Here is a 21,933-nt window from a genome sequence, read left to right as displayed (position 1 = left end):
ATTAACCTACAAACCTGTATGTCTTTAAAGTAATGGAGGAATGGTTTCACACAGAGAGTGGTGAATCTCTGGAACTCTCTGCCACAGAGGGTAGTTGAGGCCAGTTCATTGGCTATATTTAAGAGGGAGTTAGATGTGGCCCTTGTGGCCAAGGGGATCAGAGGCTATGGAGAGAAGGCAGGTACGGGATACTGAGTTGGATGATCAGCCATGATCATATTGAATGGCGGTGCAGGCTCGAAGGGCCGAATGGCCTACTCCTGCACCTAATTTCTATGTTTCTATGTTTCTAATGGAGGAAACCGGAGCTCCCGGAGAAAACCCAAGCAGGTCACAGGGAGAATGTGCAAACTCTGTGCAGACAGCTCCCGTAGACAGGAACCTGGGTCTCTGGTGCTGTAAGGCAGCAACTCTACCACTGCTCCACAATGCCGCCCTGTGTTTTGCACTATATTGGGTATTTTATTTGTTGAACCATTTTTAAAACTTGTTTATTATATTATCTATTGAGTACAGTGTTTACAAACCCATTGTTCTGCTGCAAGTAAGAATTTAATTATTCTATTTTGGTACATATAACAATTAAACACTCTTGACACCTTGGTGGTCTATGATCCATCACTGGCAGAAGTGAGGTAGTACTGTAAATGCATGGACACTGACCTTATGACTTAATGTAGAAGCACTGGGTATACGTGCCATATATAGTCTAAATGACGCAATGTCTAGCTTCACATCTCTGTACATGTAACAAACATACAAAGCACTATATGATCTCAGCAGTTAAGCAAACTGCTGGAGGAATTCAGTGTGTCGGGCAATATCTGCAGATGGAAGCGAGCAGTGGATATTTTGGGTCAAGACTCTTCTTCAAGACTGGTGGGATTCTCACATTCACCAGTGTCCCTCCATGTGCTGTCCCAGAATCTCTAGGTGGAGATTTGGTCTTGAACCTTGGTGTCTGTCCAAGGTTTCTAATCTTGAACCATGAGGCAGGGGATGTCACAACCAAGTCATTTGTATCACATGAAAGGTACTTTTTGTTTTACCTTGATTAATATGGAACTGAGCCAGAGAAGGAGCAATGGAGTTCAGTCGACAGGAACAGGATACAATGTGATCCTTTACACAGTGAACAAGAATTGATCAAGAATACAGAGAAAATCTATTTTGTCTTGTGGCACAATACAGATTTGACAACAGAGCTTTAAAATCAGGGTCTAGCTCTCCTTGGACAATCACTGATTGTACCTTTATAGGAAGAGGTTGTTAACATTTTCTATTTTCTCACCAAAAATATTGTTACATAGAAACATAGAAAATAGGTGCAGGAGTAGGCCATTCGGCCCTTCGAGCCTGCACCGCCATTCGATATGATCATGGCTGATCATCCAACTCAGTATCCCATCCCTGCCTTCTCTCCATACCCCCCTGATCCCTTTAGCCACAATAGCCACATCTAATTCCCTCTTAAATATAGCCAATGAACTGGCCTCAACTACCTTCTGTGGCAGAGAATTCCACAGATTCACCACTCTCTGTGTTGCTACTGTGAAAACTGAAAAGTTGAATAATAGATATTTGCTAATTAAGATATTATGGGCAAAGAACCACGTTATGAGGTGTAATTCAACAGTGGTAAAGGCAGGGTTGGACTGAACCTGTAAAGACACAAAGTGCTGGAGTAACTCAGCGGGTCAGGCAGCATCAGGACATGGAAAGGTGATGTTTCAGGTTTGGATCCTTCTTCTTATTCCTGTTTTATTGGGAAAACCTGCTCCATACGGGACGATTCCAAATCCAGGCCACACCAGATACGTCCAGGCTAAGCTGGACAGATCTGTGACACACCGGACTGATCTGTGCCAAACCAGGCTTTTGGAGACCACACTAGACAAAAGGTTAGCCTCGGGCACTCCCCATGACTAACGTACATCAGATGACTCGTCCCACTGCTGTCCTCAACCCAATGAGCTCATTTAATCGTGTGACCCATTCACGAGGAATTGTGATATTACACACAAGCACCAAACAGCAACCATCAGACCCTATGATTACAACTAATTGGAACCTGCCTCTGCCTTTGCAAGCCTGCAATCAATGCAGTGCCAGCCACTAATTGACAGTTCTGCAAATCTTGAATAATTAGCTGCACAAGATTGATTTCTGCTTCCAGAGTGTCTGCGTCTCAGGATGTGATTCTGTCACTGTGGCAATTATCACTTTGCCTGACAACCAATTTGAAGCGCGCTTTGGAAAGAGTAATGGGGTCTCTATTTGGAAGCAGCCCAGGTTAACTGTGCAAGAAGAAAAGATCTCTTTTGTTCCCTGCCTCCGTTTCCTTGACCATTTTCCAAAAATGCATTGGAAACTCTGTTGGAAGAATGTTGCATTTGTGAGCCATGTCGAAAGCAGAACCCTTGACCATGCTGCACAATGCCGTCAAATATATGATCTGAAACATTAACTCAGATTCTTCATCCACAGACACTGTCTGACCTGAAGAGTGTTTGATGCATTTTCTATTTTTACATAAAATTCTCAGCATTTTCAAAAGGTTTTCCTTATTTGACACCCATATGCTGAGAACTATATTCCACACTCTGTATCTTGCCCATTGTACTTGAGTTTGAACTGATTGTATCTATGTATGTATATACATATGATTCATTTGCTTAGCATGGAAAACAACGTTTTTTGCTGTACCATGGTACATGTCACAATAATAAACCTAAACCTACATTTATTGTATGAGCTCCAAGTCAAACATCAGGTACAAGAACACCAATTTATTTTCCCTTAACTCACCTGAGGAAGATATGCACAGTTGAAGGCCCCTTACTCCATTTGAGAATAATTCATGAAGCAGGGGCGTGAAATCAAACTGAGGATCAGTTATTCAGTGGCTACATTCACCCATCCAGACATCAGTATTAATGAGCAAACTTCATAATCAAGCAACAGTGACTTCTGTGGCTTCTTGTAGACCTTAAGGCCTAACACAAACTTGAGGAACAACACCCACCTCTCCTGCCTGTGCATTCTGCAGCTTTCCACACTTTCCCTCTTTTCTGTATCAGAAATGGTCATTTCTCCCACTCTATGAATTTGCCTCCGTTTTGTATTTTTGTCTAAACTACAGATACTGTGGGGAAACACGTCCTCCAGCCCTCCAAGTCCACGCCTACTACTATTCACCCGTTCACAAACATTCCATGTTATCCCATTGTTGCATCCATTCCCACCACATTTGGGGCAATTTTTTAATGGATGTCAATTAACCTATAATCCCAAATGTCCTTGGGATGTGGGAGGAAATCGGAGCACCCAAAGAAAACCCATGCAATCACAGGGAGAAAATGGGCAAACTCCACACAGACAGCGGCCACAGTCAGAATCAAACCTGAGTCTCTGGCGTTGTGAAGCAGTGTCCCAACCAGCTGTGCCAGTGTGCCACCCTAACTTTTCCATTAGTACAACATGACCTACTGCAACTTGTAGGTTTAAAAAAAAGGTTTAATAGGAATCTGAGTGGTAATTTTTTCACACAAAGGGTGGTGGGTGTATGGAACGAGCTGCCAGAGGAGGTAGTTGAGGCAGGGACTATCGCTACGTTGAAGAAACAGTTAGACAGGTACGTGGATAAGACAGGTTTAGAAGGGCCGAACACAAGCAGATGGGACTAGTGTAGCCGGAGCAGGTTGGGCCGAAGGGCCTGTTTCCACGCTGTATGACTAGGACTATTTCCCTACAATACTCCAATTTGAAATACATAACACAGACACAGGAACATGATCAGCCTCTAACTGCTCCACTAACCCATCTGACCTGATCTCACCCTGTCACATATATCCCCATTATCATATCCATTCCCCCTGCCACTTAATTTTTTTTTTTTTAATTTCTCTTTACCCGTTCTGACCAAGGGTCTCCGTGAGAATCTGTATTTCTCTCTCCACAGATGCTGCCTTACCCTCTGAGTATTTCCAGCAATTTCTGTGCTTTTTTTTCAGATTTGCAATATCTTTGTTTTAATTTTCAACTTCAATTGTATACTGAACGCTACAGGACCCACTCACCAAAAACCTCGATAATCAAACACAGGCCATTTCTGATACAGACAAGAGCAAGTTCCCAGAAGTTGGAGAATATGATATCAACCCTGGGTGTTTAAGGAAACCACAAATAACCTTAAGTAAATGCTCTTCAATACAGAAGTTGTAACTCTTCAATATAAAGGGGGTAACAGAGAGAAGATTGAAAGCAGGATGTGGACCGGATAGATCATACCTGACAGCAGAGAGACATGGTGGAAATAACTCTCCAGCTTGCCCAGGAGTACGGAGATGAAGCTGTCGGCTGTCAGCTTGTTCGTGTCCCGCGTGGACTGGTCGTAAAGCACCACTTCCTGCGTTCCCTCCACGTCAACCTGCAATCGGAGACACAGGAAGAAGAGCGTTAGGGTGGAACACCAAAGGCAGGCAGACACAGCAGAATGCTCTTCGTATAAGCAGCAAAGCATTTTTCCAATTAGCTGCTTGAAACGTTTCGGAGTGATGGTGGGCAAGGCGGACAATTGGGTGGAAAGAAGGTTCAATGGTACTTCATTGTCTCGTGTACTGAGGTACATGGAAATTCATTCTTGTACACAGTTCAGTGTAAGTATCACTATAGATAAGCACATCTTAGATACAGTACATGTGTATAGGAATAGTACACTGAGAAAGCAGCACCTTATATTTCACTTGGGCAGCTTACAACCCAGTGATATAAATATTGATTTCGCTAATTTCAAGTAACCGTTGCATTCCCTCTTTCTCCACCCCTCCCCCATCCTAGTCAGTCTACTTGTTCCACCATTTGCATCTATATATCCCTTCGTTATCACCTCTTCTGCAGCCAACAATGGACCATTGTGAGCTCCACCTATCCATCTTCGGTGCCGGCTCTGATTTGTTCTGAACCTTTTCATACCTCTAGTTTCCCTCTCCCGATGCTCAGTCTGGACCCGAAACGTCACCTATTCCTTTTCTCCATTGATACTGCCTGACCCGCTGAGTTACTCCAGCATTTTGTGTCTGGTGTAAACCAGCATCTGCAGTTCCTTCCTACTCAGTATACAGTCGCCGGGTTTGACACCATTTTCAAGTCCCATGTGTTATAGGTGTAGAGGTGAAGAAACAAATGGAAATTCACATTATTTCTTACTAGTACGTCCTCATCATCACATCATGTAGACACATTTTCAGCACACACCTGATAAATTAGCAGATTGTATTGAAGGGGAGACTTGTTGGAAATAAATTGGTCCATTTTCTTGAGCAAAACCATCCTAACTGCTCAAACATCAACATTATGCCCAGATGGTGCAACAACCTAATTAACAATTCGTTGTTAATGAAAATTCACAGATATTTAACCAATGGGGGTCTCCTTGACATCTTGACGACTGAGCCAATTTCAGCAACTTGGAAAATATTTTATCCAACATCCCGTACAAAAGCTAAAGGGATCTCCTGGCCATGGGATTTGGTTGCGGATCAGTGATCATTAATAGTGAGAGTCTTGCTCATCCCAGCACCTTCAGGCACTTACGGGTTTCCAGAGGCCTTGAACTGAAGCCACATCTGCTCAGTCAGGAGAACTGAAATGATCCTATAAAGGGCCTGTCCCACTTTCACGACCTAATTCACAACCTCTGCCGAGTTTCCCCTTGACTCATACTCACAGCATGATCGTTACGAGGTCGTAGGAGGTCGTAGGTAGGTCGTGATGCTAGTCGTAAGTACCGAAGATATACACAACAAGCTGGAGTAACCCTTTCCCCTGACTCTCAGTCTGAAGAAGGGTCTCGACCCGAAATGTCACCTATTCCTTTTCCCCACAGATGCTGTCTGAACCGTTGAGTTACTCCAGCTCTTTGTGTCAATCTTCACACAATGGGATAATTTGCTGTGGCCACTTAACCTTTGAATCTTCAAGTCTTTCGATGAAAGACCACCCAGAGGAAACCCAGGGAGAACATGCAAACTCCGTTCAGACAGCATTAGATGTCAGGATTGATTCTGTGAGGCAGCAACTCTACTAGCCACACCTCTGTGCCAGTTAACAAAGACTGGTGGATTTTTTAATAAAAACTCAGCCAGATGTTACAGCCAACAGAGCCACCTCCTCACAGCACCAGAGACACGGGTTCAATCCTTGCTGCTGTCTTGGGTGTAGTTTGCACGTTTTCCCTGGATTCTTTTCAGGAACACTCGTTTCACTCCCAAAGAGTGTTGGGTTACCTGGCCACTGCAAATCACCACTGGGTTGAGGTAGAATCTGGGGCAAGTTGATGGGAATGTTGGGGGGGGGGGGGGAGAATAAGATGGCCTAGTGTAGGATTAGAGTCAATGGGGGGTGAAGAGACTACATGGATGGTGCTGGGCTGTATGGCTCAATGATGCATCTTTAGAATGTATAATTCGGTTCACTGACGTTAGGAGTGAGCGACAGGCTGTGCCTTCGAGCCTATATTGTTCCGTTAGCATGGGTGCCACATAGGCAGTAGGGAATGGAGTTACCAGGGGAGGGTTGGCTGGCCCTTTCTTCCACATGCCCCTTCTATCCAACTAGCAGCACTGTGACAATGGAGAGCCTGCGAATAACCAGGAATCTGCAATTTTCTTCAGCCGGCGTCTGAAGGTCTTGTGTCGAGTGGCAAAAACATCTCCAACAAGTAAAATACTTCGTTTTTACAAGTGACAGAACAGTTTTTGATACTAACTCATGCCACCCACCAGGACGAAGCGTGGCTTAATGGTGCTGCACAGAATTGGCAAGCCGAGGTCCGATGTTACGAGGTAAATGAAGCTCATTTTCTAAAAGAACGGAGCACAAAATTCCTGCCTGACAAACCACTTCCCGTTTCCTAGATTGTATGAAATTTCTCATCCAAGCATAACACTTGTGAATAGCAAACCTCGACACAGATGCCAAATGTTCCCCATTACCCAGCTTCTGACTGGGTCTGGCATTTGTTGCACAAGGTGATTTTATTTCTCCTTCCTTACAAAAGGAAGGAAACAAGGAAGGAAGAAAGTGTTGGCTTTTATGATCTCAGTACATCCTATAGGACTTTACAGGCAATTAAATTTATTTTGAAGCATAAATCACCCGTGTAATATGGGAATAGTGGAATGACCTTACAATGAGATCAGGGACAAATAATGCGTTTCAGAGATGGAGGATCAAATACTGCACATGCCAGAAATCTGAACGAAAACAAAAGCAAAATGTTGGGAATACTCAGTGGGTCAAACTATGACACTGCGACTGCCTTGTGGAAGTGATGGCTGAATGAATCACAAGAGTTTGCCTCATGGAAGGACATCCAGTGGTGTTGGGCTAGAATATTGAAGGTCCAGCCATGCTTTAATGCTGGTTTACACCAGTGTGTAAACCAACCACATCGGTCGATGTAAACCAGCATCTGCAGTTCCTTCCGACACAATTTGTTTGCTCCATTGCAAAATCGCCTCAAGGTACGCCTACTTTGAAGTTCTCCTCCTCTCTCCGACAAGAGTTCAGCACCACCCTCTCTCGCTGCTCCCCCGCTGAGATTCCTCCTGCTCTCCGACTCACAACCACATTTTAACCCAGACCGGCGTTTTTTTCGATCTCATTTATTCCCTTCCTTTGGCAGCAAGGTGGCGTAACGGTAGACTTGTTGCCTTACAGCGCCAGAGATCTGGGTTCGATCCTGACTATGGGTGTTATCTGTACTGAGTTTGTATGTTCTCCCTGTGACAACATAGGTTTTTTCCGAGTGCACCAGTTTCCTCTGACACTCAAAAGATGTATAGGTTCGATAAGTTCTAGAATTATCCCTAGTGTGTACGATAGTGTTAGTGTGCGAGCTGATCGCTGGTCAGTGCGGACTCAGTGGGCCAAAGGTACCGTGTTTCCGTGCTGTTCTCTAAAGTCTAACGTTTTTTCTAAGCCACTGACGCACTGTGGTCTTACAAAATACTCATAGGTAGTCCATGGCAGTGATATAATGGCCATGTTCAGACTGGTGTACAGGAACAAGCTGCAGTAAGGGCTGCAGGGGTGCAGGAACCCTGGCTTATTCACCACACCCCACTCAAGCTGAGCAGTCGACCAGGCCTCACCTGGGAGTCGATAAACAACGTACAGGAGGGGAGGGATATCCTGAACGCATTTTTCCTTTTGGCCTCACAAGATGGAAAGCAGACCTCGTAAATCAAGTAACTAAAGAGCAGTGCTGAAATGTGCTAAATGGTAACTGGAAGCAAAGCTGCGCAACTCTCGGTACCAAAGAACAACCTCAGTGTAAAATACGTCTGGCACCACACACACAGCCCAATTTATACTTATGAAGTATCTTTAACTAAAAGCAAAGTGCTTCACAGAAGCCTTGTAGAAAATCTGATACCAAGCCTCATGAGGGTATCGTTTTACAGGTAATTAAAAGTTTGGCCAAAAGCTGTACGATTTATTAGAGGGATATGAAAACAAGAAAGAATTTTATGACTGAGACACTGCTGGAAAGTTAGTGCAGAGCATTGAGTTCAGATGTGGTGGGGGAATGGGACTGTGTAAGCTGGGAAAGGACACCAAGTGCTGGAGTAACTAAGTGGGTCAGGCAGCATCTCTGGAGAACATGGATAGGTGGCGTTTCGGGTCCCTTTTTGGTCGGTCAGCAGAAGGGTCTCGACTCCAAACGTCACCTACCCAAGTTCTTCAGCGATGCTGAGTTAACGCCGAGTTATTCCAGCATCTTGTGTAAAACAGCATCTGCAGTTTCTTGTTTCTACTATGTAAGATGGGACATACAAAGAGAGCAGAGAGTACTGCATCTGCTCCTGTCTGCAAGGACAGCTATACACTCCATCTGGCACAGGCCAAGGCATGCAAACTCCAGCACCCCTGCAGATCAGGCACTCCAATATAACAGCAATGGCTGCTTGATGCCATTATGGATTTGCAATAACTAGCTAAAACTAAAACTGGCTTCCGAACTCTCTTGCTTAGATTTCTGAAACCCCATCAAATTGGGTGAAGTTGACATTATTCAATGGCTTAAACCAAATAACAACACAGTGACGTAGTGGTAGACTTGCTGCCTTATAGAGCCAGAGATCCAGGTTCAATCCTGACTACGGGTGCTTTTCTGTACGGAGTTTGAGCGTTCTTCCCATGACCTGCGTGAGATTTCTCCAGGATCTCCGGTTTCCTCCCACACTCCAAAGACGTATAAGTTTGTAAGTTAATTGGCTTGGTATATTGTAAATTGCCCCTAGTGTGTCTCGGTGATCTGGAGAGGGCCTGTTTCCTCGTTGTGTCTCTAAACTGAACTAAACTAAACAAACACGTTAACAACACATTTCTTGATACTAATTTCGACAGAACAGTCAGGAGGACAGTTTATTGAGTGTCTTGACTTGTCTCATTAACTGCAATCGCACAAAAAAATTCAGCCAATCGCCTCTGCCAAGTGTTGCCAGCACGTCACAGTGGGAACAGATGTCTTCGCACGGAACTAGTTCAGCTGGCACTGAAGCCAGGAAGATGGTGTACTTTTTCATATCTTTCCAAGTTGGCATGTTAGCACTTTTTATTCTTTTAAGTGCGGCAGCCAGAGGAGCCGAAATAGATGTTCCGCACGGTGGTGCAGCAGTAGAATTGCTGCCTTACAGCACCAGAGACGCGGGCTCGATCCTGACTACAGGTGCTGTCTGTACGGAGTTTTTATGTTCTCCCCATGACCGTGTGGGTTTTCCCCAGGTGCTCCAGTTTCCTCCCACACTCCAAGGACGCATAGGTCTATAGGTTAATTGGCTTTGGTTAAAAAAAAAATTGTGAATTGTCCCAAGTGTGTAGAACAGTGCTTATTTAGGGGGGCACTGCTGGTCCTCGTAAACTCAGTGAGCTGAAGGGCCGGTTTCCGCACTGTATCGCTAAACTTAACTGATTATGTTATTTCATCTAAATACAGATCCTCAGGTTGAAACCAGTACGACAAAGCTTACACATGGTTCCCTGATACTGATGGCACTGGTGAGGTTTGGCACAGTCCAACAAGTGCAGATGGCCACATACCCACAGGAATATTTTGGCTCTATATCGTGGCCATGGAACCACCTTCAATCCACCTGAGGGCACTCTCATAGAATTCTCGTGGCTGAGGGCTCATGGAAAACAGGCCAGGTTCAATCAACCTGACCTTGGTACACGCACTCTCCTATTGAATTCTCCAAAGTTCTTTAGAGCTGGAGAGATCACGTGTGGAAAACTGGCCAAAATCTCTCAGTTTGGTACATGCCAAGTGAATGGGGAAACCCGTACACCAGCACTAAAAACATATATACTAGGACACTTTGCAATTTGTAATTTTGCCAATGCCAACTTACCTACAAACCTGTACGTCTTTGGAGTGTGGAAAAGCGACAAAGTACAAATGAATGAAAAATGTGAAAAGAACAAATTAAAGTCAGACCATTACACACTTTTCAATGATTTGTTCTTTGTACCTTTTCCTACCTCTAGTTTCCCTCTCCCCTGACTCTGTCTGAAGAAGGGTCTCGACCCGAAACATCTCCTATTTCTTTTTTCCAGAGATGCTGCCTGACCCGCTGAGTTACGCCAGCATTTTGTGTCCATCTTCAATGTGAACCAGCATCTGTAATTTCTTCTTACACATGCAGAGCTTTGATGTGGGACCTCACCCCCGTGCATGAGACCTGCTCCGTACCGATGGAGGCAGAATTCACAAGCTCAGGCCTCTTGCCAACTGCAACCCGATACATGATGGTGGGTCAGCAGTCAGTACAAACAAAGTGAATGTACAATTGACTTTCTTCCTGTTAAAAGAAGCAGCCCAAGCACAATGCCATCCTCTGTCCTGTCCAGGGCTCCAGTTTCCTTGGGCAGCACTCCAAGATGTCAGTGTTAGGCATGATGAATGTTTCATATGCACGTATCTGGTTATGCATTTCTACAATGAACACTGATTCACCCACATCTACACACATGCATCTTATGCATGCATGCACAAACCATATAGTCAGTTACACTTGCGAATGCATGTAACCCAACCAAGAGCTGTACAACTGCTTTGCTGTGATGTTAAGGGGACCAGGACGTTCCTGAGACAGGCCTGTGGGTGTGTGGCTGGGCAGCAGACATCTTATACTGGAGCAGGTAGTTGCATCTTCGATTTTCAGCCACTACCATGACAGTCAGGAAAGACACAAACATAACAATGGGGCTGGGATTTCTGGTAAAGGGGTAGATGGGGACCAGACAAAACATGTAGAAAGGAATCTACTTTCAGTCTGAAGAAGGATCCCAAACCCGAAATGTCACCCATCATTTTTCTCCAGAATTGGCGGCAGGGTGGTGCAGGGGTAGAGCTGCTGCCTTACAGCGCCAGAGACTCTGGTTGAACCCGACTACGGGTGGTGTCTGTACGGAGTTTGTACCTTCTCCTCGTGACCACATGGGTTTTCCCCGGGTGCTCCACTTTCCTCCCACACTCGAAAGACTTACAGATTTGTATGTTAATTGGCTTCAGTAAAAATTGTAAATTGTCCCTAGTGTGTAGGACAATGTCAGTGTACGGGGATCGCTAGTCGGCGCAGACTTGGTGGGCTGAAGGGCCTGTTTCTGCACTGTATCTCTAAACTAAACCATTAAAAGATACTGCCTGGCCCACTGATTTACTCCAGCACTTTGTGTCTATCTTAAGGGGGTCATCATGATGGGGGCTCACTTGCTGCCATTCGTATAACAGTGCTGCTGATGGGAGCCCCAGGAATCTGTCTACGGGTCACATTGCCTCCACAGCTCAATACATTATTGAATACATTTTTATTCAAATGAACCTTACCCTACTCATTTATTCGAGCTGGTATTCCTTTTGCTTGCACTTTGTTAATTTCCTGTCTCCGATTATAAAAATCCCTAAAGTGCACCTCCCTCCCCCTTCCACTGATGGGACATGTACAGGCAGCAGCAGGCTGTGGCTTTTGTCCCTGCACCACCTGGACAGTGTGGGAGGTGGTAAATACAGTTGGAAGATCGTACTCTGTCCACTTTGACCTCCTTGCCTTTGGTCTACAGCGCTTTCCCAGTAAGGCTCAATGTAAGCTCAAGGAACCCTTCCCCATCTAGGCTCAAGGCACTGCAGATGCTGGAATCTCAAGCAAAATACAAAGTGCCGGAGGAACTCAGCGGGTTAGGCAGCATCTGTGGAGGGAATGGACAGGCAACGTTGCGAGCTGGGAACCTTCTTCGGACCTCATCTTCTTTAGAGTTTGGAATTCAGAGATACAGGTGGAAACAGGCCCATCTGTGCGCCTAGTCCACGCCAACCAGCGATCCCTGCACACTGACACTACACACTAGGGACAATTTACAAGTTTTACCATAAACAATTAACCTTCAAACCTCTACGTCTTTGAGTGTGTGAGGAAACTGGAGCACCCAGGGAAACCCCACACGGGCCCAGGGAGAACATACAAGGTCCATACAGGCAGCACCTTGAGGATCAGTCTGAAGAAGGGTCTTGACCCGAAACGTCACCCATTCCTTCTCTCCAGAGATGGTGCCTGTCCAACTGAGTTACGCTGGCACTTTGTGCCTACCATACAGGCAGCACCCATAGTCAGGTCTCTGGCTCTGTAAGGCAGCAACTCTCTCGCTGCGCCACTGTGCCGCCCTATATAGACACAGTGTAGCTCTCAGGACTTAATATTGAATCCAACCATTTCATATAACAAGCCTTTTATGTAGAACATAGAGCAGTACAGGACAAGAAGAGGCTCCTCAGTCCACAATGTCTATGCTACGTTTGATGCCAAGACCAATTCTATCAGCCTGTGTTGGAAATGGCCAGGTCCGTTTCAAGATCCTCAACATTAAATGCTTAAACAAATTACAAAGCACAGAACACTGTAACTCAATACTTTATATGGTTTTCAATCAACTTCATTATTAAACTATTGGTTACTCAATTATAAATGGGCCAATTATTTTCCTGTGTGAAAGAATGTTCTGTTTATTTTGAAGTCTGACCAGTGGAAGAATATACCAGTTATTATCGGGTCTAAGTGATAATAATCAGGATATTCTCATATATCCTCATGGATGTTCTGAGAGCAGTTGATGTACCAACATCTGAGCACATGGCAAATAGATCAAAAATCTCCAAAGGCGCCGTTGTCGAATTGCTGCCTTACAGCACTTACAGCGGCAGATACCATGGTTCAATCCCGACTACGGGTGCTTGTCTGTACGGAGTTTGTACGTTCTCCCCGTGATTTGCGTGGGTTTTCGCCAAGATCTTCAATTTCCTCCCACACCCCAAAGACGTACAGGTTTGTAGGTTAATTGGTGTGCTATAAATGTAAAATGTTCCTAGTGTGTGTATTATAGTGTTAATGTGCGGGGATCGCTGGTCGGCGTGCACACGTTGGGCCGAAGGGCCTGTTGCGCATTGTAAAAGTGAAAAACTAAACAGACCAGTGGGCAAAATTACTGGGAGTCTCAAGTCTCAAGAAACAGTAAATCTGATGTGACATTTATTCATTTGCCTGTTTAACTTATTAGATCGTCAATGAAAACGCTGATGTTTCCTAATCAGATATTTCATCCAACGTCCTTTTCTCATTCCCCCGAATCTTGTAAATTCCCCCTTGACCCCACACCGGTCAGAACTCTGTGCACCAGCATGTGGGTAACGCGCGCACAGTGCATGGTGAGGCGTGGAATCGCATGTAGTGAATCGCATGTAGTGTACCGAAATCCTCGCACGCCACCTGCGTGACGTGTCGCTTACGTACGCTGACGCATTGGCGTCGCACGCTGACGTCCCGACGTCGCACATGTATCGCGGGTGACGTCACCGCGCATCAAAGTCCGCAAGCATGCGCCGCCGCGCACCGCCAATACGCAGTCGGCCCGCCTTTTACGCGTCATGCAGCCTCTAACCTCATCCACACAGACCTCTTCCTGGGTTTCTTGCTGGCCTTTCTTGTTGTACTCCTGCCTGGCTGATCTATAAGTATGAAGGCTGCTGCTAACAGAAGTCTCTGTTGTTGCTGTAGCAATAAAATCTGTAGTTCTTCCATGATGGTCATGATGCAGAGTAGGGAAGCAGGGTATTCTAATGACGTCACGCACACCAGACGGCTGTGCTGATGTATGATGACACGCGATTTGCGCGCAACCTTCACGCATCAGTCACTACTGGCCTGTCGAGTAAATGACACCCAAGTGGGACAGGCCCTTTACAAAGCATCGGCAGCCTCAAGCAACCCGCAGCCTCAAAACTAATGCTCCCATTTTAACACATTCCTATGTTATAGGCTTGTCATCGGCATATCACTTTTGCTTTTTATATCTCATCTTCAATGGAGTCCTCAGTTATGTCTTTTGACATTTCACTAAGATTTCTCAATTGAAAAGAAAATGCAACCAGCATGGAGCAGTTTGCAAGTGTTAATGTTTAAGCAGACTTTTTAAGTGCAAGCAAAACAGAAGCTAACAGCTCTGCTTATCGTAGAGTAGAGCCATTTGATGTGGAATGGCATTTACAGGATAATATAATTTAGTTAGAAGTAAGCTTTATTTTCCTGAAAATAACAGTATTGTTGACACACCAGATCTGCTGAATTTTGCTTTAACCCATTTTATTCATCATTATTTATGTTCAAAAACCCTTCTGCAGTCCCTGCTTTCTCTACACCATCTGCCCCTCCACCTATCTTTGTATCATCTTCAAACTTGTCCACAAAACCTTAAATTCCCTACACATACAATGGGAAGAGTAATGATCCCAGCACCGACCCCTGCAGAGCACCACTAGTGATTGGCAGCAAACCCGATAAAGATCCCCTTATTCCCACTGTTTGCCTTCTGCCATTCAGCCAACCTTCTGTCCATGTTCTATCCAGGCTCTCATCTTCATTAACAGCCTCACATGCAGCACCTTCTCAAAAGCTTTCTGAAAAACCGGCGGGACGGTGTTGCAGCGCTAGAGTTGCTGCCTTACAGCACTTGCAGCGCCAGAGACCCGGGTTCGAACCCGACTACGGCTGCTGTCTGTACGGAGTTTGTATGTTCTCCCCATGACCACGTGGGTTTTCGCCGAGATCATCGGTTTCCTCCCACACTCTAAAAACGTACAGGTTAATTGGCTTGGTGTATGTGTAAATTGTGCCTCGTGCGTTAGTGTATGGATCGGTGGTCGGCGCAGACTTGGTGGGCCGAATGGCCTGTTTCCGCGCTGTATCTCTAAACTAAACTAAAGTAAAATCCAGGTAAAAGTTTAGAGAGATAGAAGACATAACAAGTGAAGGCTGGCTTTGTGGAATAGAATTAGATGGGCACGTACTTACATTTCTGTTCAATTATAATGTATATTTTGCAATAAAGAATGGTGGGTGAGGGGAAATAAAGTATTATTAAAAGGAAACCAGGTTTAAAAAAATGTATTTTGCCTTTACAAGCTGCTACAGAGAAAAATAAATTAAACAAGGACTTTCAACAGAGTTTCTGATAAATCAAAATATTTGCTTTTTGCAGCAATTATAATTTTTTTTTAACATGTTAATAATTACATTAACAGTTTCAGGCAAGATTTCATTGGAGCTACGAAATCAAAAATAATCTAGAAATAAAGAACTGCAGATGCTGGTTAATACACTAAAGGACGCTATGTGCTGTAGTAACTCAGCAGGTCAGGCAGCATCTCTGGACAACATGGATAGGTGATGTTTTGGGTCGAGACCCTTCTTCAGGAATCGCACGGTTTGAATACATTCTTTAATCATTGTAACAATTTCCTGAGGTAAATTAATGGGAATAAATAAAGAGCAAGTGGGATGCGGGGCAATGAGGGGTGGGGGGGGGGGGGGGGTCTTTTGATTCATGATCATCCATCTTACATGAACCCAGAGTCAATGTTAGCGCAATGTCACTGTGTTTACATTACAGTAGCAGCTTTTTGTAATGGGACGTGATAACCTATGCTTAGTCAATGCATTCAGTGCAAATCTGAGGGATTTGCAGTGCCTCAGCAACAATATTACAACCAACATGGCACCGGAAGCCATCTTATGTTACCCTGACCTGATCTCACCTTGGAATGAAGTGAACAAAATGGGAAGCGACACCACAGTGGAAGTGCATGCAAATCGATCGAATCATTCTTAACTTGCTGCAGTAGTGCAGTATTTAAAACTTGATGACCACAGCCCCGGGAAGTAACAAGATAAAGCCTTGGTTAAGTCAATGCAATGTGGCTCGTAGTCCCCCAGAGAAAGGTGAACAATTAAACTCTCTGATTGTTGTGCAGAGCAGGCTGGAAGCGATTGTCTGTTTCCCCAAGACCCCAGGCTTCAGTATTATCCTTTGTTGAGTTAGTTCATCACAGCCACATCAGTACCATGGATGTTATCCAAGTCACACCCATTCTTCCTCATTCTCATTCTAATTATCCAGCACTCCCCAACCTTCATAGTCACACGGCATAGTAACAGGATCTATGGCCCACTGTGTGTGCCTATCATCACGCCCTAGTTACACCAATCCCACGTAATTCTCCCACATTTCATCAATTCCTCCCTGATTCTACCACTCACTGGATAGTAAAAGCAACTTACCATGGCTAACTACCCAACCAAATTAATCTGCAGGAAGGTCCCGACCCGAAACGTCACCTATCTTTTATCTCTACAGATGCTGCCTGGCCGCTGAGTTACTCCAGCACCTTGTGTCAGTCTTTGGTATAAACCAGCTTCTGTAATTCTTTCTTTCTACCCTTCCATCTTGTCCCCCTGACATGCACTCTCATCACCCACCATTTCTGTTTTCCAATCTCATCGATGACTGCTTTGAAGATTCATTCACCCTCTTCCTATCTCCCTCACTTCCTCCTCTACCTCCAGATGATCCCTCTCCTCACCAGGATAATGCAGACATGTAGAGAAGCAGATTATGTTGTTTCGCAGGGTCTGGGTTCAGAAACACACCAGGAGCCTGGACAACCCTTCTTAGAAGAACATCCTGCATCCTCAGCTTGAGCGCACACAAGAAGGACTTCAAGAGAAGGTGGGATGTAACTTTAACTTTAATATAACTGTTTGTCTGCACTCACTATCAATCTCAGGAAAGATGCCATTCAGCTGAAAAGAGTGTGGGAAAGATTGACGAGGATGTTGGCAGGACCAGAGGGTCTTAGTTATCGGGAGAAATTGGGCAGGCTAGGACTTTATTCCTTGGAGTGTCGGAGCCTTATGGAGATGTAGAAAACCATGAAGAGCATAAATAGTGTAAATGCACACAACCTTTCCCCTGGGTAAGGGAATCAAAAACTAAAAGGCACAGGTTTAAGGTAAGAAGGAATCTGAGCAGCCCAGGATTTTCACTCAGAGGATGGTGGATAAATGGAACAAGCTACCATACAACGTGGTTGAGGCAAGTACTGGAACTACATTTAAAGGATAGTTCAACAGGTCTGTGGATCGGAAATGTTTCACAGGATATGGGCCAAATGGGGGGAATGGGACTGGCCATGGTAGGTACTTGGTTGCCATGGATGATTTGGGCCAAAGGGCCTGTTTCAGTGCTGTATGACAGACTCATCCTGGATCATGACAAAAGTCTTGCCCGTTCAGGTGAAGAACAGCAGGAGTTGCTTCAGTACAGTAAGCAGCATTCATTGCTTAAACAACACCAACAAAACAGGTTAACTCATTATTTATCTGCTCGTGGTTTGGGGGCCTTGTTGTTTATAAACTGGCTACGACATTTCCTGCAAAGGAACAGTGGCCACATTCAAACAGTAATTGGAATGCATTTACGGCTACATCTCAAAGGAATGAAGATATCATCCAAATTAAATCATTTAAATATGATAGTAAAGGAATGTTGGCTAAACTTGAAAAATTAGATTCCTGTCAGTGAGGTTTTTTTGCTGCATTTTTATTGTATAAGGTCATAACTGATGGGAGCAGTTCAATGCATTTTTTATGTACTAGAATAGACAGTTTTTACCAAAGCCAATTAACTTACAAACCTGTATGTCTTTGGAGTGTTAGAGGAAACCAGAGCACCCAGGGAAAAACCACGCGGTCATAAGAGAACGTAAAACTCCGTACAGACAACACCCGTAGTCAGGATTGAAACTAGTGACCCTGGTGCTGCTTAGTAGCAACTTTACCGCTGTGCCACTGTGCCGATCTATCCAACACCTTTTTTAATTGGATCAATATGGACCGCAACTCCTGCATTGGGTATGTCTGCGTGTATGTACATCTTTGTACACATGTACAAAGCATAAAGCATTTCAGTCTTTGCAGATTTCAAAGGTAGACAAAAATGCTGGAGAAACTCGGAGGGTGCAGCAGCATCTATGAGGCGAAGGAATTGGTGACGTATCGGGTCGAGACCTTTCTTCAGACTGATGTGGGGGCGAGGGGGTAGGAAGAAGAAAGGAAGAGGCAGAGACAGTAGGCAGTGGGGGAGCTGGGAAGGGGAGGGGAAATAGGGAGAAAGCAAGGACTACCTGAAATTGGAGAAGTCAATGTTCATACCGCTGGGGTGTAAACTACCCGAGCGAAATATGAGATGGTGCTCCTCCAATTTACGGTGGTCCTCACTCTGGCCATGGAAGAGGCCCAGGACAGAAAGGTCGGATTCGGAATGGGAGGGAGAGTTGAAGTGCTGAGCCACCGGGAGATCAGGTTGGTTATTGCGAACTGAGCGGAGGTGTTGGGCAAAGTGATCGCCAAGCCTGCGCTTGGTCTCACCGATGTAGAGCAGTTGACACCTAGAACAGCAGATGCAATAGATGAGGTTGGAGGAGATGCAGGTGAACCTCTGCCTCACCTGGAAAGACTGCTTGGGTCCTTGCATGGAGTCGAGGGGGGAGGTAAAGCACCAAGTGTAGCATTTCCTGCAGTTGCAAGGGAAAGTACCAGGGGAGGGGGTGGTTTTGGTGGGAAGGGACGAATTGACCAGGGAGTTACGGAGGGAGTGGAGGAAAGCCGAAAGGGGAGGAGATGGGAAGATGTGGTCAGTGATGGGATCCCGTTGGAAATGGCGAAAATGTCAGAGGATTATCTGTTGTATGTGACTGCTGGTAGAGTGGAAGGTGAGGACAAGGGGGACTCTGCCCTTGTTACGAGTGGGTGGGTGGGGAGTGAGAGCAGAGCTACGGGACATAAGAGGAGACCCTGGTGAGAGCCTCATCTATAGTTGAAGAGGGGAACCCCCATTCCCTAAAGATTGAGGACATCTCCGATGCCCTGGTTTGTTACACCTCATCCTGGATGCAGATGCGGCACGGCATACACGGAGGAATTGGGAGTAGGGGATAGAGTCCTTACAGGAATCAGGGTGGGAAGAAGTGTAGGCCAGATAGCCATGGGAGTCAATGGGTTTGTAGTAGATGTCGGTAAGTAGTCTGTTACCTGCGATGGAGATAATGAGGTCTAGAAACAGCAGGGAGATGGCGGAAATGGTCCAGGTGAATATGAGTGCCGGTTGGAAGTTAGTGGTGAAATGGATGAAGTCAGTGAGTTCTGCATGGGTGCAGGAGTAGCATCAATGCAGTTGTCAATGTAGCGGAGGTAGAGATGGTGGATAGGGCCACGGTATGCCTCGAACAAGGATTGTTCGACGTACCCTACAAAGAGGCAGGCGTAGCTGGGGCCCATGCGCGTGCCCATAGCTACGCCTTGTATTTGGAGGAAATGGGAGTCGTCGTAGATATCGTAGATAAATTTGGAGATATCAAGATTCTTCTGGAATGAGGCCAATTGATGGCAGTTTGGATGTTGCCAGAGGTTGAAGACTTGGCATCTGTGGTGGGGGTGGGGAGGAAGTCTGTGATTGCGTTCCCCTTTAATTTTAAACGAAGGAGAGAACTAGACAAATAAAGTTAAATGCCAAGACCTTCGAATAGAGGGAGCAAAACCGTTGCAGAATGACTTGGACATTCTCAGCACTGGCGTCATATCAAGTATGTACACACAAGGCAAGTTTGGACTCATCACGGTGCTTTCTAATATTGTGCATCCAAAGGCATGCATTAATCACTCCGCTCACAAAGACTTATTCATCATGTTACGCTTACTTACGACTGGGCAAACCTTCATTACAGAGTGACAACAATTTAATTTAAAACTTACCCACCACTGAGCAATTAACCTTGGGATTTCCAGTATGGAAGATCAAATGGTCATGTTGCCCTGAGTTGGCGAGTCTGGCCCTGAGGTAACAGAGAGTGCTTGAATCTTGTCCTCTACACCCACATACCAAGGACAGGACTACGGTTCACAGAGGGAGAACTGCTGGAAGGTGCACACATATGGGCTGGCATGGATTAAGCTGCGGTGTTTGGGCCTACTCTCCCTCTGGAGAAACATCTAGCTAACACGTTCTCCCTGAGAATGAAGCATGAAGATATCAGACGGCTGCCAAGTCTAGACGAGATTTTGTGCTGTTGTGGATGGTGAAAAGTGTGTTTTCCCAATTTGAATTGGTTATTTTCTCTGAAAGCTGGATGCAAGAGGCGGACACAGGAATGAGGACATCCTGATTTCATGGTGCAAATGCCAGGAAGAACCTTGGTGCTGCCCAGAGCTCGGTGACATTAGCAGAGCCCAACTTGGCCCCTGGTTAGTTTAAAAACAAGGTCATATTAAACTCCATAGCGGAACAGAGGGTGCGGCCTGCCCTGCCTCTGAGCCAAAGAGTGTGAAAGGTTTCATGCTCAATGTTGAGACGGACCTCAGTGTTTGTCTGAAATACACTGTAAAATGTGGGCTCCACCCCTCACACATGCGCACCCTGCAATTGGTAAAAGGTTGGCGGAGTGGCGCTGGGGTAACGCAGTGACGCAGCTTTAGAGCTGCTGCCTTACAGCGCCAGAGACATGTTCAATCCTGTCTGTTGGAGTTTGTGCATTTTCCCTGTGACCGCGTGGGCTTTCTCTGGGTGTTCTGGCCTCCTCTCACACTCCAAAGACATACAGGTTTGTAGGTTAATCGATTTCTGAAAATTGTAAATTGTCCCTAGTGTGTAGGATTGCGTTCGTGTACAGGGGTGATCCCTACTCAGTGTCGGTTGGTGGGCCGAAGGGCCTGTTTCAACGTTGTATCTCTAAAGTATTAATTCGATTATCTCTCTGGTAAAATTACTAAGGAAAGCGATTCCGAGTGGATGAACAATGTGATGAAACACCCCCCCCCCCCATCTGAAATGTTGACTACTTCTCTTTCATCAGATGCTGCCTGACCTGCTTAGTTTTTCCAGTATTTTCCACTTTTAGTATTTTTTTCTAATCCTGCATCCATATGACTAGCCCCTACCAGGCAAGTCCCACCATCTCATGATTCAGAACTTATTACTTAGACCCAGAAGCTTACTCTGATGCTGGTTGTCCCCATTAAGTCATTTTGACCCATCTCATCCCATTATTCGACTCAACCTTCTCCCAAGTTCCCTCCTAGCAAAAACCTTCTTGCATTTCCCCCTTTCCCCAGTTCTGATGAAAGGGTCACAGACCCAGCATGTTGAATATTTCTCTTTCCACTCATGCTGCCTGATCTGCTGAGTTTTTTCTGTTTTTTGTTTCAGATTTCCAGAAGCTGCTTTTCTGATTTTCTGATCTAGCTCAGGATACAATCCTCTGCTGCCAATGATGGATGAGAGGAGTGGGCTGGTTGGACAAGGACCGGGATATTGCCTCCAGCGCCATGATTACAATCGATCCATTTACAGTGTATAGATACATGATAAGGGAATAACGTTTGGTGCAAGGTAAACCCAGCAAAGTCTAATCAAGGATAGTCTGAGGGTCATCAAAGAGGTGGATAGTAGTTCAGCACTGCTCTCTGGTTGTGGTACGTATGATGG

General features: G+C 45.3%; 1 protein-coding gene across 1 annotated transcript in view; it reads right to left on the bottom strand.

Moving 5' to 3' along the window:
- The window catches only part of LOC129705859 (dual specificity protein phosphatase 8-like), a 197,157-nt gene that overhangs the window by 99,596 nt on the left and 75,628 nt on the right, over window positions 1-21,933 (bottom strand). Inside the window, exon 3 of the mRNA XM_055649704.1 lies at window positions 4,291-4,429. Coding sequence (XP_055505679.1) covers window positions 4,291-4,429 — 139 coding nt within the window. The remainder of the gene's footprint in view (window positions 1-4,290; window positions 4,430-21,933) is intronic.

The sequence above is a fragment of the Leucoraja erinacea genome, chromosome 18, assembly GCF_028641065.1.
Source record: "Leucoraja erinacea ecotype New England chromosome 18, Leri_hhj_1, whole genome shotgun sequence".
Classification (NCBI taxonomy): domain Eukaryota; kingdom Metazoa; phylum Chordata; class Chondrichthyes; order Rajiformes; family Rajidae; genus Leucoraja; species Leucoraja erinaceus.
The sequence above is the reverse complement of the archived record's forward strand: the minus strand, read 5'-3'. Positions and strand labels throughout refer to the sequence as shown.